At 38.9% G+C, this 14,840-nt stretch overlaps 1 protein-coding gene across 1 annotated transcript; it reads right to left on the bottom strand.

Moving 5' to 3' along the window:
• Nucleotides 1–4,999: 4,999 nt before the first annotated feature.
• Nucleotides 5,000–7,458, bottom strand: LOC111382470 (protein At-4/1-like). The gene is given in 5 exon segments (XM_023006462.1): nucleotides 5,000–5,397; nucleotides 5,599–5,694; nucleotides 5,782–5,915; nucleotides 6,003–6,907; nucleotides 7,193–7,458. Coding segments are annotated over 4 exon segments (474 nt in total). The 5' UTR covers nucleotides 6,101–6,907; nucleotides 7,193–7,458; the 3' UTR covers nucleotides 5,000–5,251.
• Nucleotides 7,459–14,840: the final 7,382 nt, after the last annotated feature.

Below are 14,840 nucleotides of genomic sequence, written 5' to 3'. Positions count from 1 at the left end.
AGTCAGTCCTGGTAAAATCAAATTGGAGGATCATTTAGTACGTATCGTAAGGTACACTTGATTCAATTTCAACTTAGTCAACATTTCTACGAGGCAAGAAATGGTATCGAGGAACCTGTGATCCAGTTGAAGCATAACCCGCGATTTATCCCCTCCAAGGTTCTAGAGGCAAGGATTTTGGGGGTCCAGCATTTAGTTTAATGTAAACTAGGATATCTGGATATCAAAAAAAAAAGAAAAAAAAGAAATGGTGTCTGGGAAAAAAGAGTGTCCTGGATCCTCAGTCAAGTGAGTTAGAGAGAGAAACTCTCAACCTAGTGAGAGAAATTCCCACTTGGTACACACTTGGTTCTTGAGTTTTCTAGTGATTCTTCTTGTGTTTTAGTTTGATTTTTACTTATTATTGGTGAAAATCGAATTAATACATATTGGTTTTGCTTTTGGTCTGCTCTTTATGAGTTTTGGGTTATTTTCAGCTACCATTTTCGTCCCCTACAAAGCTCCAAGTTCGGGTTCTGTTATCGCCAGGTTTGTTCCTTCAGGTTCGGGCTTCTCAGTTTCATTCTGGTTGGGTATTATCTCGTACAAACCTGGTGCTGTAATGGATTGAGTTTCTGCTAGTCATCGTTAGCTTGCTCGGCCTCTCTGGATTTCAGTTTATTTCAGGTTGGTTTTGGAGTTTTAGTGTTCGGCCAGGTCCTTGTTGCCTAGATTTCTGTTTTGCTTGGTTGCTTCAGCTTGGTAGTGGGTGTTCTTCTTGTTGGAAATCTTCAGTTCTGGGTTTATTTCTCTTGGCAACTTCATTGTTGCTGTTCGATTTTTCTGGAGGTTATTATTCCCTTCTTCGAGTTCTATTGCTGGCCGATTTTCTCTAGTGTTCTCCAGTTCTGGCCAGGTGTGTTCCTCCAGTTTTGGGTTTCCTGTTCAGTTTGGTTTTCCATCTGCTCTCCTGGTTTTGTTCTGGCCAGTTTGCTGTGCTATTTTTTGGAGTTTGGTGCTATTTGTCTTAGCTTGCTGGTCGTGTTTCTCATCCAGTTCAGTTTCATGGTCTTGCTTGCTGGACGATTTTGGTCATCCTCCTTCTCTCCAGTTAACCGTGTTCTTGGTGTTCTTCATGGCTATGGTGTGTATGTATTGTGTAAGCAATTTGCATGTCACATTTGATTGTTTTTTTATTTTGGTCAGGCCCTCCTTCTGACTTTCTGCCTCGGTCAGTGCTAATCCCTGTTGTGCAGCTTCTTTCCTCTGTTTTTTTGCCATTTTGGTGTAACATTTTCAGAGGGTTGGAGGCTAACCCATTTCACTTTTGCTTTGGCCGGGTTTGGTGGTTTGTTGGGCGGGTTTGGTGGTTGGTTGGGCCAGCTCTTTGTTGGTTATATTTTGGACTTGCATTGGGCTGTTTCCAATTTTTGCTGGACGGTTGGGCTGTTTCATCTCATTTTATCGTGGGTTGGACCTCATCCCTTTGCTACTTGGGCTGTTTATTTTGTTTTGTTGGGCTCTGTAATTGGACCGGATCAGCTAGTCTACTTCTTGGGCTGGACGATTTTTTCCTGTCGGGCCTTATATTATTGCTGGGGTCTTTCTTTCTGGCCGTTTCATTGGGTTATTGGGCTGTCTGTTTGGATCTATTGTGCTGGGCTGTTTTTCCTAGTTAGTCTCTTGGGCCTTTATGTTCTTTGGGCCTGCTTCTGGCTGGTCTGTATCTATCTTCTTGGGCCTGTTTTTTCAGTAATTGCTATGCCATTTCAGTTCTCTTGTGTTGGGCCTTTCTAGACGGTTTTGTTGTGCCCTTAGTTTTACTTTGTTTGGGCTTTTATTCTGATAATTTCTTTTGGGCCGTGATTGTATTGTTTGGTTTCGTTGGGCCTGTATTTGTTTAGTGGTGCTGGGCTTCTCTTTGGGCCTTCACTTCTGGACATTTGGTTGGGTATTTATTCCCCTGGATTTCCTCTTTGCTGGACGGTTTTTCCTTGGCCCACTCCATTCTCTTGTGGACCAGTAGTGGGCTATTGTTGCTGGACTTCTTTGGTTTTTTTTGGTGCTGGACCGTATCCTCACCCACTTTTCCTTTTGGCTGGGTGATTCTTTATTGCGGGTTGCTGGGAATTATTTTCTGCCTTTGGTTATTCTTTGCCTTTGGGCCTGATCCCCCTCTTTTGGTCGGGTTTTGGTTTCTTGATTGCTGGTTTCTTTGTTTAACCTCTGCTGGTCCAACTGGGGACCCAATTTGACGTCAAATTCCATTTGGCTGGGTGATTATTTCTGTCGGTTTGCTAGGAACAATTTTTCTGCCTTTGGTTATTTGTTTTCTTGGCCATGTGTTCTACTATGGGAAAGAAGAAAATAAAATCTGGGTCGGTCCCTTTCGTTACTCAATCTGGTCAGCAGAATATTAATGAAGTATGTGATGCTTCTATTTCGAGTCTTGAGGCGGGGGAGCATAACGTCATTAATGTGCCTTCACCGAGTGTCTCCTTAACGCTTGGTGACGAAGACACTGCTTCTGAACATTCTGATTTGCACTTGAATAATGCTGAATTATTGAATAAAAATGCTGGAAATGAGAAGGGTGTTGAAGGAGGTATCGAGAAAAAAACCCCATGGGTTAACCTTTTCAAGGATAACCGTAAAATTGAGGAAAATATCAAGTTGAAAACTTTTCATAATCAATAGAAGGAGGTTGTGTTGGGGGAATGTGATGAAAATGAGATTGAAAACTCATGGGGATATGGTTTGGTTGGATACTTTGCCGATAGGTTTCCGGGGGAAGTCGCGTTACTCAAACTATGTGATTCTTAGAAGGTGAACTATAAATATTACGTTCACGCTAGTGGTTGGTTGGTATTCAAGTTTGATACCGATTGTGAAAGATTAAGTGTGTCACATGGTGTCCCATACTTAGTCTACGGGAGACCGCTCATGCTTAAAATGATGCCGCGCTATTTTGATTTCGACGACAAAGATGTTAGTACAATGCGGGTGTGGATTAATTTGCCGAGTCTTCCCTTGGAATTTTGGAATGCTAATGCATTGAGTAAGATTGTCCCTATGGTTGGGAAACCAATCTCAATGGACAAAGTGACTGCTACTAGGGGTCGTATCTCCTTTGCGAGAGCACTTGTGGAAGTTGATGCCTCCACTGATCTTGTTCGGGAGGTAAATGTTAGACTCCCCAATGGCAAGTTGAGGGAGCAAGAAATTGTATTCGAACATGAACCAAAGTTTTGTGGTTCTTGTAAGGTGTTTGGTCACTCGACCAAGGGGTGCAACAACAAAAATTCTGAAGGGGAGAAATGTAAAGGAAAGGTTGTTGTTTCCTATCTAAGGAAGGTTGGAAACGATGGAAAATTTGTCCCACTTGCTCAAAAACCAGTTGATAAGGCTGCAGGTATGTTGCAACAAATTGAGGAACATAATGATTTGGCTAGGGATGGCGAAAATGACCGGCAACTTGGTCGAAAATTTGGAAAAAATTCTGGACAGCACGTGGACCGAAATTCTGGGCAGATTGTTGAGCAGAATATGGACGTCCAGCTGGGGGGTAATTCTACCCATGTTGAAGTGCCGTTGGAGAAGGTTGTGAGTAAGAAAAATAGGGGCGTTGGGGGAAAGAAATCTGCTCATATTGAGCCCGGCAAATCTGGAAACGAGGGACCTTCCAACACCATTGAAGCAGGTTCTACTCAAGCTGTAAATGCTAAGCTTAAAGGCAAAGTAGATGAGAAAAAGAAGTTGGGGCTTGAGAAGAAGGGAATTTCCCTCGCTTCTTCTTCATGAAGATCGCTTCGTAGAACATTAGGGGCATGAATCTACCTCTTAAACAATATGGGATTTGGGAGTTTATAAAGCTTCGTAGCATTGACATTATGGCAATTTTGGAAACAAAGTTGGAGGACCGGAAGTTGATGAGGATTATGCGGAACAAATTCGTTGGTTTCAAGCAAGTTAATAATTTTTGTACACATCAAGCCGGAAGGATCTTAATTTAGTGGAATCCATCCAAAGTTCTTTTGGATGTGATGAAGGTTCATTCACAAATTATTCATGTTAAAGCTACTTGCAAGGTAACATCTTATGCTTCTCTTGTAAGTTTTGTTTATGGTTTTCACACTATGGTTAGCCGAAGGCCTCTTTGGAATACCATTATGGAGATAAATGAAAATGTATCGTTACCTTCGTTGATTATGGGTGACTACAATAATGTGCTTAAGTTTGATGAGAAATGCAACGGGGCTGATGTTACCCCATATGAAATTAAAGACCTTGCAACCTGTTGCCTTAATGTGGGCCTCTCGGATGTGCGTTCCATTGGTTGTTTCTACACATGGACTAATGGCTCGGTTTGGAGCAAAATCGATAGGTCTATGGTTAATGATGTTTGGATACAAAATGGGGCTTTTGTTGAAGCAAATTTCCTACCATCCGGATGTCTTTCCGACCATTCCCCTTGCATTGTCTCTATACATGACCGTTTGGGAAGAGTAAAAACCCCTTTCAAGTTCTTTAACATGTGGGTTAAGCATGTAGATTTCAATGATTTGATAAGGGGCTGCTGGAATTATTATTTGCGGGGGACAAAACAATTCATCCTTTGCAAGAAATTGTGCAAATTGAAAGGGGCTTTGAAGGAGCTTAATTCCAAGCATTTTGGGCATATTTCGGGTAGAGTAATTGAGGCCAAAAATGAGTTGAAATATGCTCAATTACAGCTTCATAATCAGCCCACAATGCTGATTTTCAGAACAATTCATCCTTTGCAAGAAATTTATGGACATTGATTCGCCCGGGTATGTCCGGTGTACTTGTATTTGATTATGGACATTGTCTCGCCCGGTATGTCCGGTGTATTTGTACATGGTACATTTTTTATCAATATATTTACATTTACCGATAAAAAAAGAAAAGAAAAAAAGAAATGGTGTCTGGGATCAATTACAGTATTCCGTAGGCAAAAGGAAAATAATTGGAACGTATATTATTAAAACTTGGTGGTAGGGAAGGGTGAATGAATACATATTTAGTTCTGCGAAGTATCTCATTCAAAAAATAGGATGAATCACCAATAGAGAATTCTCCATCCGTTCAATATAAAATATATTTATGCAAACTAAAGAATATGAATTGAATCTTCAAAACAATCTGACCAAACTATGCACCTGCATTAATGATCTTTGAACGTGTGGCAAGAGAATCAAATTTACAGAGGACATTATTAGATTCTCTAGCTAACCTGATACTTGGAAATAGATTAGCTCTCTTTAGAATTAGCTAGCGTCCTTTTAAGTACCTCGTTCTCATTCTGAAGTTTCATTATCTTTCGCTTCAGTGTCTCTACGTGTTGATTTGAAGTTGAGTCTCGTTGATGTTCAGCCAGCTTTGTTCTGCTCATAAACACTGCAGTGCCCAAATGAGACATCAGTGATCAGATGGATCCTCTATAATCTGGAGTAGATTTATGGAATGAATTTTCTAAGTTTCTAACTTTCATTTTGAGAGAATGTTTTAAACTAGAAACCAAGAAATCTTCCAGTGACTAGGACGAAATACAAAGATCACCAGTTGTTAAAATAATAGGCATTAGCATTTAGCACTCACATTCTTCTTCCAAATCCTGAAGCTTCTTGTGCAATTAATTTTTCTCTTATTGCTCAATCAGCAACAAATCCTTCAAACCTTGAATCTCTTTGTGGTCTGTCATAGAACAATTAGCAGAACACTCAGAACTTAGAACAGAAGAAATTGACAATTTGAACTTATTAAGCTTGCTTAGGACCTCACATCTGGATTCTACTTTGGAACAAACTTGCTCCAATCTTCTTGTCAGCACATCTATATGGTTCTTGCGTACAGCTAAATCTTGGTGGAGCAGATTTGTAGTTGCTTCATTCGACACCTTTTGCATTTGGAAACCTCTGTTTTTATGCCAACATTGAATCTCAGTACAAAATTCCTAGTCCTCCAACTATTATCCTATTTCTGTTTACCGAATGGCAACTCACCTTATCTGAGATTCCAAGTCTGCAATCTTTGTCATGCGATCTTGTTTAAGCCATTCAGCTGCATTCTTAGCCCCAGTTTGGCCCCCATTAAAACTCATTAATTCCCATTATTTGCCAATTTTTCAAACAAAAGCGAGCCCCATGTGTCAACTTTTTTAGAACGTACGTGTACCATGAAAGAGAAAGGTTTTCATTAATGATGAAGGGTACACTTCACTTTATATGCCTAAATGATGTTAATGCCCTCCCAACCACTAACCAATGGAAATGTAAATAAGGGTGATTGAATGAGGGGTAATTTTATTTTCTGTCATTGATGTTGAAGGGTGTTTTTGTCCAACTATCTCAACAGTCCATTTGACTGAAATTAACTTCTGCCAATGGATGAGAAAAGTGGTTGACATGGGCCCCACTTTTGTCGAAAAATGAGGGTTGAAAAATGGCAGAAAAAATATTTTAATGAGTTTTAGAAGGGGCCAAACGGAGGCTTATATTCCTGATTACACATCTAAACTGTCAAAGTCTAATGAAGATTGTACAATGCAAGAATGGTTAATACGGCATTTACCAATACTACTAAATGATTATATAATATACAAAAATGATCATCCAGAAACGTTCTCTTTTTCACATTTCAATTGCCAAAGGAATAATCTACTATTTATGTTACACCATACATGTAATTAGTTATAGTAATAGTTATATAAATTACGGTGCAGAGACTCCAGGGGATGACACTCCCAACTCCCAAGGTCCGTCCCATTTTTGCATACTCAAAAAGATTGCACGGATACATAATTTTTAATCGAAAATAGAACCAAAAACTCACAATTTCCTTTTGGGAAAGTTCATCTGTCACTCTCTTGAATCCTCTTTCAAGCTTCCATAATTGGTCCTAGTTCAATCTGTTATCTCATTTCAATATATAAATCAACCAATTTGAAAACGTAAAATCATAATTTATCACTTTCATATATTAAATAGAGATAAAAACATAAATTTAAAAGAAAATGACAAATGAGAAGCAAATTTGTGAAGCGATTTCGTGTATCACTCTGTTAGACGCTCATTCTCAGCCACAAATTTAAATTGAGTAAAAAAAGATTCTAAAAAAAACTACCATTTTCTTCTAAAATGACAGTAATTTTGTAACAATTTCCGAACAAGAGAATTAAATTACTAATTTGAACCTGAATGAAGAAAGTGGACAGTCGATTCTAGGGTTTCCCGCTTCTTGATTTCGATATTGCAGGTGGATTTCAGGGACGGGATCTCCGTGATTCCTGCTTTAAATTTCTGATTAATTCATGTTATAAATGAAAACTATGGAAGGATTACAATCAAATTAAGTGTGCATTTATGCTCGGGTGAGTTCAGTACATAATGGATTTGATCAAAGGAGTGTCATGATGAAGAGGCAGCACCTCAATGGAAGAAGTGGGGGAAAGAATGAAGTAGTGAAGTGGGGAAGAATGAAGAAGAAAACCAATAGTAACTATATTTCAAATGGGAATAGAGTGGGTCTACACCTGGCAATTAAGTATTATTTTTGTCAATTACTTTTTTGTATTTGCATATGTTTTTTTCTTTTCTTTTTTTCTTTTTTTTTTATTGCAATAGCACATATATAGAGACCAGACGAGTGAGGCAGGGAGAGTTTGGATGTAAAACCAATTTAGTTATTCTTTTTCCTCTTCTGAATTTCACTCTGCTATTCTTCTTCTTCTTCTATTCTTCTTCTTCTACTACTTAATTTCTTCTTGCCCATTTTTCAATTTGTGATTATTTTTGAAATTGAGTTTGAGTTGCAACTTCCTTGGACCGTGGCCTTCAATTTGGAACTGATTTTGAGTGAGTTCATCATTAGCTCGAGCTTCACTCATTCCATTTGGTATCATAGCACTTAGTTCCTGGATAGGGATGGAGACTAGACAGAAAACTACAGACGAAAATCTAAAGAAGCTTGATAAGGAATTAGGTGAGTTGGGTGCTGCTGTTGCTTCTCTCACTGGTAAGGTTGATTCCAAGTTTGATAATATTGATCGATATTATGCATCAAATGAATGAGAAACATGAGGCTATTGTTGCTCCACTGGCTAAAATAATTGCATCTCAAGAGAAACAAGTAGAAGGATCCAATAGTAGATCGAATTTTGATGGTGGAGTGTTAAATGTGAAGTCTGGTAAGGAAGATAGATCAGGAGAGGGTACTTTTGATGTTAGAATGAACACCAAAATCCCCAAAATCGATTTTTCCCAATTTGAGGGAGATAACCCAAGTGAGTGGGTGAGAAAAGCCAATAAGTATTTCCAAATACATCAGGTGATAGAAGAATTGAAGGTGGGAATTGTAGAAATATATTTGAAAGGAAGGGCTGACATATGTTTCCATGGCTTCCTAGCTAGTAATCCTAATGCTAGTTGGAAACTGTTGACTACGAAAATTTGTAGAAGGTTTGCGGAGGCCACTGGCGATGATGTAGTGGAGACCTTTAGCAAGATCAGACAATATGGTGGTGTAGCTGAATACATGGAGAAATTTGAGGGTTTAAAAGCTCAAGCTATGCAAGCCCTACCCAAACTACCTGAATCCTACTATATTAACATCTTTACCAGTGGAAATTAAATCCATCGTCAAGATGGGCAAACCTAGCACACTAACCCAAGCTTTTGAAATAGCTCAACTCCAAGAGACCACCATCTGTACTATAAATAAGAACTCTAAAATCACTAAGCCATTTACTACATTAAACACCCTTTATACTCCTCAGGAGATGCCTGAACCACACAACCTAACCCCTAAATTATATAGTCAAGTTCAGAAAATTCAACCCCCGCCCTATAAGACCATTTTCCCAACTGATATCCAAACCAAAAGAATCTTGAAGCTTTATTTTAGGTGTGATGAGAAGTATACCCAAGGGCATATTTGCAAGAATAGGATGTTGAACTTTATAGTGGTGGATGAAGAAGATGGGGGTGATGATAGAGAGACATGGGATCCTGGTGGAGAAGAGAATGAGGAGGTTGAGGGGAAAGAAATTATGCAAATCTCAATCAGTGCATTAGTAAGGCATATCAAACACAAACTATAAGGATTCCAGGGAAGATTAAGGGCAAGAGAGTATCTATACTCATTGATAGTGGAAGCATCCACAACTTTATAAATGAGAGATGGTTCATTCGTTAGGATACTTGACAGATAATACCAAACCAATGATGGTGGCTGTGGCAAATGGAGAAAAGCTTGAGAGTAAGGCTGTATACTAGCCAATGGCTTGGCAAATGTAGGGGCTGGAGTTCCAATTCAGACTAAGGTCCCTAAAACTCGGGGGAAGTGACATGGTATTGGGGATGAATTGGCTTAGTCAATTTAGGCCAATAACCTTCGATTTTACCAAGGGATATATTAGATTCATACATGATGGGAAGGAAGTAGAGCTAAGCAGTGAACTTACAGGCGATAGGATTGAAAATGATTAGTGGAGAGCATATGGATAGATGGATGGGGAAGTAGGAATATGGGATCATGGGACAGTTGTATGCCATCACAGATGTGGATTCAATAGAAACCCAGAAGAACTAAAGCCAGTTTTAACTGACTTCCAGGATGTATTTGCTGAACCTAAGGGACTACCTCCAACTCGAAGCCATGATCATTAGGTTAACCTTAAAGAAGGAGCTCAACCCTTCAAACTCAGGCCCTACAGATGTCCCTTTATTCAAAAGACTGAGGTAGAACGATTGGTAAGAGATGATGGAATCGGGAATCATTCAACCTAGTAGCAGTTCTTTTGCATCACCTGTACTGTTGGTCAAGAAAAAAGATGGAACCTGGAGGTTTTGTGTTAACTATAGGCCGCTCAACAGCTTGACTGTGAAGGACAAATACCCTATGCCCTTGATTGATGAATTAATTGATGAACTCTATAGAGCTAAATACTTCTCTAAGATTGATCTTAGAGCGGGATACCATCAGATAAGAGTCAAGCCAGAGGATGTTTATAAACCAATTTTTAAGACTCATCAAGGCCTGTTTGAATTTAAGGTCATGCTTTTTGGGTTGACCAATGCCCTTGTTACATTTCAAAGCCTGATAAACAGTTGAGAAGGTATGTAATATTTTTCTTTGATGATATACTAGTATATAGTGTAGATATGCCCGACCACTGTGAGCATTTGGGAGCTATACTACAACTACTTAGAAAACATCAATTGTATGCTAAGTTGAGCAAATGCTCTTTTGGGCAAAAACAGGTGGAATACTTAGGCCATGTGATTGACCAACAGGGGATATCAGCAGACCCTAAGAAAGTGGATGCAATGCAGTCATGGCCTATGCCAACTAACATCAAATAACTAAGGGGATTTCTTAGCTTGACTAGCTACCATAGGTAGTTAGTAAAAGGGTATAGGACACTAGCCAAGCCCCTGGGATAATTTTGTGTGGTCTGATGTAGCAGAAATAGCATTTAATAATCTTAAGCTAGTTATGAGCTCCACTCCAGTGTTAACTTTACCTAACTTTGAGCAACCTTTTGTTGTGGAAATAGATGCATGTCATGGAGGCATAGGAGCAGTACTAATGTAGGATAGGAAGCCCTTGGCATACATCAACAAGGCTATCAAGCCAAGGAGCTTGGGGATGTCTATATATGAGAAAGAACTCTTGGCTTTAGTCACTACGGTGGTGAAATGGAGGCATTACTTCGAGGGTCACCATTTTATCATTAAAACCAATCATCAGTCCTTGAAGTTCTTGATTGAGCAGAGGATAACCATGCCCTTACGGCAAAAGTGGCTTACTAAATTAATGGGTCTAGATTACGAGATCCGGTACAAAAGAGGGATAGATAACGTGGTAGCAGATGCACGCTCTAGGAGGGTGGAAAGTGATGGAGAATGTACTACTATTACTCACTTAATACCAGCATGGGTAGAAAAGGTGATTTCTAGTTATGAAAGAGATGATTTTGCTGAACAGAAAATCCCAGCCCTGCTTCTTAATGCAACAATGGAGCCTCATTATCATTATAAAAATGGCATTCTTAAGTACAGGGATAAGCTATATATTGGTAGTGGAAGGGATATCAGGATTAAATTAATCTAGACTATACATGACTCACAAGAAGGAGGACATTTCAAAATACAAGCTAGCATATTTAGAGCCAAACAGAATTTTTATTGGCCAGGCATGATACAAGAAATTAGAAGAGAGGTGTTGCAGTGTGACATATGCCAGAAATGTAAAGATGAACACTTGCCATATCTCGGCCTACTACAGCCCCTACCTAAACCTCAGCATTCAAGAGTCATATATCCATGGACTTCTTTGAGGGGCTACCAAAATCTGAAGGGAAGGATGTTACTTTAGTGAGAGTAGACAGATTCACTAAGTATGGCCATTTTCTCACACTTTCTCACCCCTTTATAGCAAAAAAGGTGGCCCAATTGTTCTTGGATCAAATTTATAAACTCCATGGCATGCTTCAGAGTATTATCTCTGATAGGGACAAGATTTTTACTAGCACCTTCTGGCAGGAGTTGTTTAAGCTCATGGAAATTATTTTACAACTCAGTTCAGCTTACATCCACAAACAAATGGCCAAACTGAAAAGTTGAATCAGTGCCTTGAGCTATATCTCATATGCATGACACACCACAAACCTAAGGCATGGGCTAAATGGATACCTTTGGCTAAATGGTGGTACAATACCACTTACCATTCAGCCATTAAGCGAACACCCTTTAAGGCACTATATGGGATTCCACCACCCCAGTTAGCTATGGGACCTTATCAACAAATAAGTGTTGCTATGGTGGAAGACATCCTGTAAGAGATGTATAAAATGGATCAGCAATTAAAGGAGAACCTAGTATAAGTAAGAGCCAAAATGAAAGTGTATGCTGATAAAAACAGGACCGAGAGACAATTTGAAGAAGGGGATTGAGTATACTTGAAATTACATCCATATCAGCAGCAGTCCATGGCCAAGAGGATTAATCAGAAGCTGAGTCCTAGATACTATAGCCCTTATCAGATCGAAAAGAAGATTGGAAATGTAGCATAAAACCTGGTACTTCCCAACCAAGCAAAAATTCATCCCATATTTCATGTATCACTATTTAAGCAGAATGTAGGAAGCATAATAGTGGTTGTAGAGCAGTTACTATCTACAGAGGAGGTGGTGAAACAACCAGAAGAAGTGCTTCAAACTAGTATTTTCAAAAAGGGGAATCATATAGGAACTCGGTGGCTAATCAAATGGATTGGACAAACCACATAAGAGGCTACTTGGAAAGATTCACAGGACATACAGAAGAAGTATCCTAGTTTTAAACCTTGGGGACAAGGTTTAGATAAGGAGGAAGGATGTCATGATGAAGAGGCAGCAACTCAGTGGAAGAAGTGGGGAAGAATGAAGAAGAGAACCAACCGAAACTATATTTCAAATGGGAATAGAGTGGGGTCCACACCTGTCAATTAAGTGTTGTTTTTGTCTATTATGTTTCTTGTATTTGAATACTTTTTTTTATTGCAGTAGCATATATATAGAGACCAGACGAGTGAGGCAGGGAGAGTTTGGATGTAAAACCAATTAAATTATTCTATTTCCTCTTCTGAATTTTTCTCTACTATTCTTCTTCTTCTACTACTACTTAATTTCTTCTTGCCCATTTTCCAATTTGTGATTATTTTAGAAATTGAGTTTGAGTTGCAGCTTCCTTGGACCGTGGCCTTCAATTTGGTACTGATTTTGAGTGAGTTCATCATTAACTTGAGCTTCACTCATTACAAGGAGCAAAGCAGTTCCTCCAACGCCTCGTCACTAGTTGCTGCCATCTCAAATGTATAAAAAATGACAAGAGTCAAATTCAAAAAACGAAAATCTCAAAGAGCACGTTTGGTTAATCTTGAGAAAAGCAGTACTTCTCTAAAAAGTCATTAAAGACTTATTTTCTCAACTTAATGGAGGCATATAGTTGAAGAATCTTTAGTAGTGGGATTTGTCATAAAACCTTAATGAAGGAATTACACAATGAATAAAGCTTAGCCCTCTTCGATGGTTATTATTGTGTAGAAATGATGTTTTAAATAGTGATTTTTTTTTGAGAATACGTGATTAAAAAGTGGAAAAATATTTTTAGTTTACATGCAAAATATTTTATTATATGGATGTATAGTTGAAAATCAATATGAGAAATAAATTATTTTACTTTAAAAGGAGTCAAATAGGGACTTAGTAGCATTATATTTAGAAGTCGTGGATCCCACCACTTCATTGTCCAATGAATGAGTAATGCTATTCATTATTACTTGTGTTAATCCCTTAAACCATTTCCAATGAAGTTGTCATACATTTAATGTACTGAAACAACGAATGAGGGTCCACTATCAATGATGATGAATGCTTTATTCCTAATGAATAGAAGGATGATACAACACTGAAACGGTGGGGTCCATTGCCACACTGGTGCTTCACCCTCCACCAACTTCTCTGCTTCCAATAGTAAACACAAGAGAATAACAGAACTTCACAAAATGTCATAGAAGAAAAGAAAACAATATAAATGAAGGTAAACATGTGTGTTATATTATTGACATCTCCATCCAATTGCAAATCAACAGGGATTGCAACGTGCACAAAACCAGCATGGATCATAGTCTTGCACAAAATCAGCATGGATGTTTGTCAATTTTCCTTGTAAACTTTTATAGAAAAATTGCACAATGTTAGCATAGATTTTAGCCAATTTTCTTTGTATAGCAACCTCATTGTACCTATTTATTGACTTCAAGAATGAATGAAACATACAGCAGAATTATCCATTTTCTTCTTTAACATATATCCTAAAATTTCATACAAGAAAAGAAAAAGGAAATACTAAGGGTTTGTTCTCTTTGTGTTTGAGTTTTTAGTTTTGAATTTCATTTTTAGTTTTGTGTTTTGAGTGTCTGTTTTAAAATTATTGAAAATACGTTCTTTTTGTCATTTTGAAAAATTATTTCTTAAAACATGAAAATTGAAAACACGGTCTTTTTTTTTTTTTTTTCATTCATTTTCTCTTGTCCAGCCAATGAGATTTTCGCCCCTTCCAATACCTTCTTCTTCGACTTCACAAACAGACCACCCCCACCACCTAGACCACCAAATCCCAGCATCACTCAAACCCCCTCACCTCCCCCCAGTGGCGGAGCTACTCTTGGACAGAATTTTGACCCTGGTTCGACAAGGTTATGGGCAAAATTGGGCAAAACAATTGACCCATGGCTGGCAAAATTCGTCAAGTTTTGGGTGAAATTGGGGTTGACCCATGGCTGGACAAGGTGCGCCAGGTGAAGAGTAGTTCAACCCATGTGGTCCGCGACCATGGGTCGGCCAAATGGCGCCGAAATCTGCAACTTTTGGATTCTGTTGCACGGGCTTCGTGACGGGTTTGTTTTTGGGTTTAATTCATATTGTTGAATTTTTGTTTGTGGTAAATTGGGGCCATGGTTGGGATCGGTTTGTGGTGGGCAATCGACCGGTGGTGGTGCGCGACCTTGGATGTCCCCGGAGGTGGAGATTCCGGCAGAAAACGGGTGTGCGACATTTGTTTTTAGGCTGGATCTTTTGCTGCTTCCTAATGATTTGTGATTGGTGGTTGGTTGGAGATTGTAGAGAGTAATGAGGCGAGACTAATGGTGGCTAGATCTGGTGGTTTCGGCAACCGGAAGGCCGTGTTTTGTGACTCCATTTATGAAGGCTGTTTTGGGCGTTTTCTTCACAATTTTTTTCTTTTTGTTTCCGAAAACGCGAAAGAGAACGTGTTTTCACCGTTTTGAAAATTCGAAAA

Source organism: Olea europaea, unplaced genomic scaffold (assembly GCF_002742605.1).
Source record: "Olea europaea var. sylvestris unplaced genomic scaffold, O_europaea_v1 scaffold2505, whole genome shotgun sequence".
Classification (NCBI taxonomy): domain Eukaryota; kingdom Viridiplantae; phylum Streptophyta; class Magnoliopsida; order Lamiales; family Oleaceae; genus Olea; species Olea europaea.
The sequence above is the reverse complement of the archived record's forward strand: the minus strand, read 5'-3'. Positions and strand labels throughout refer to the sequence as shown.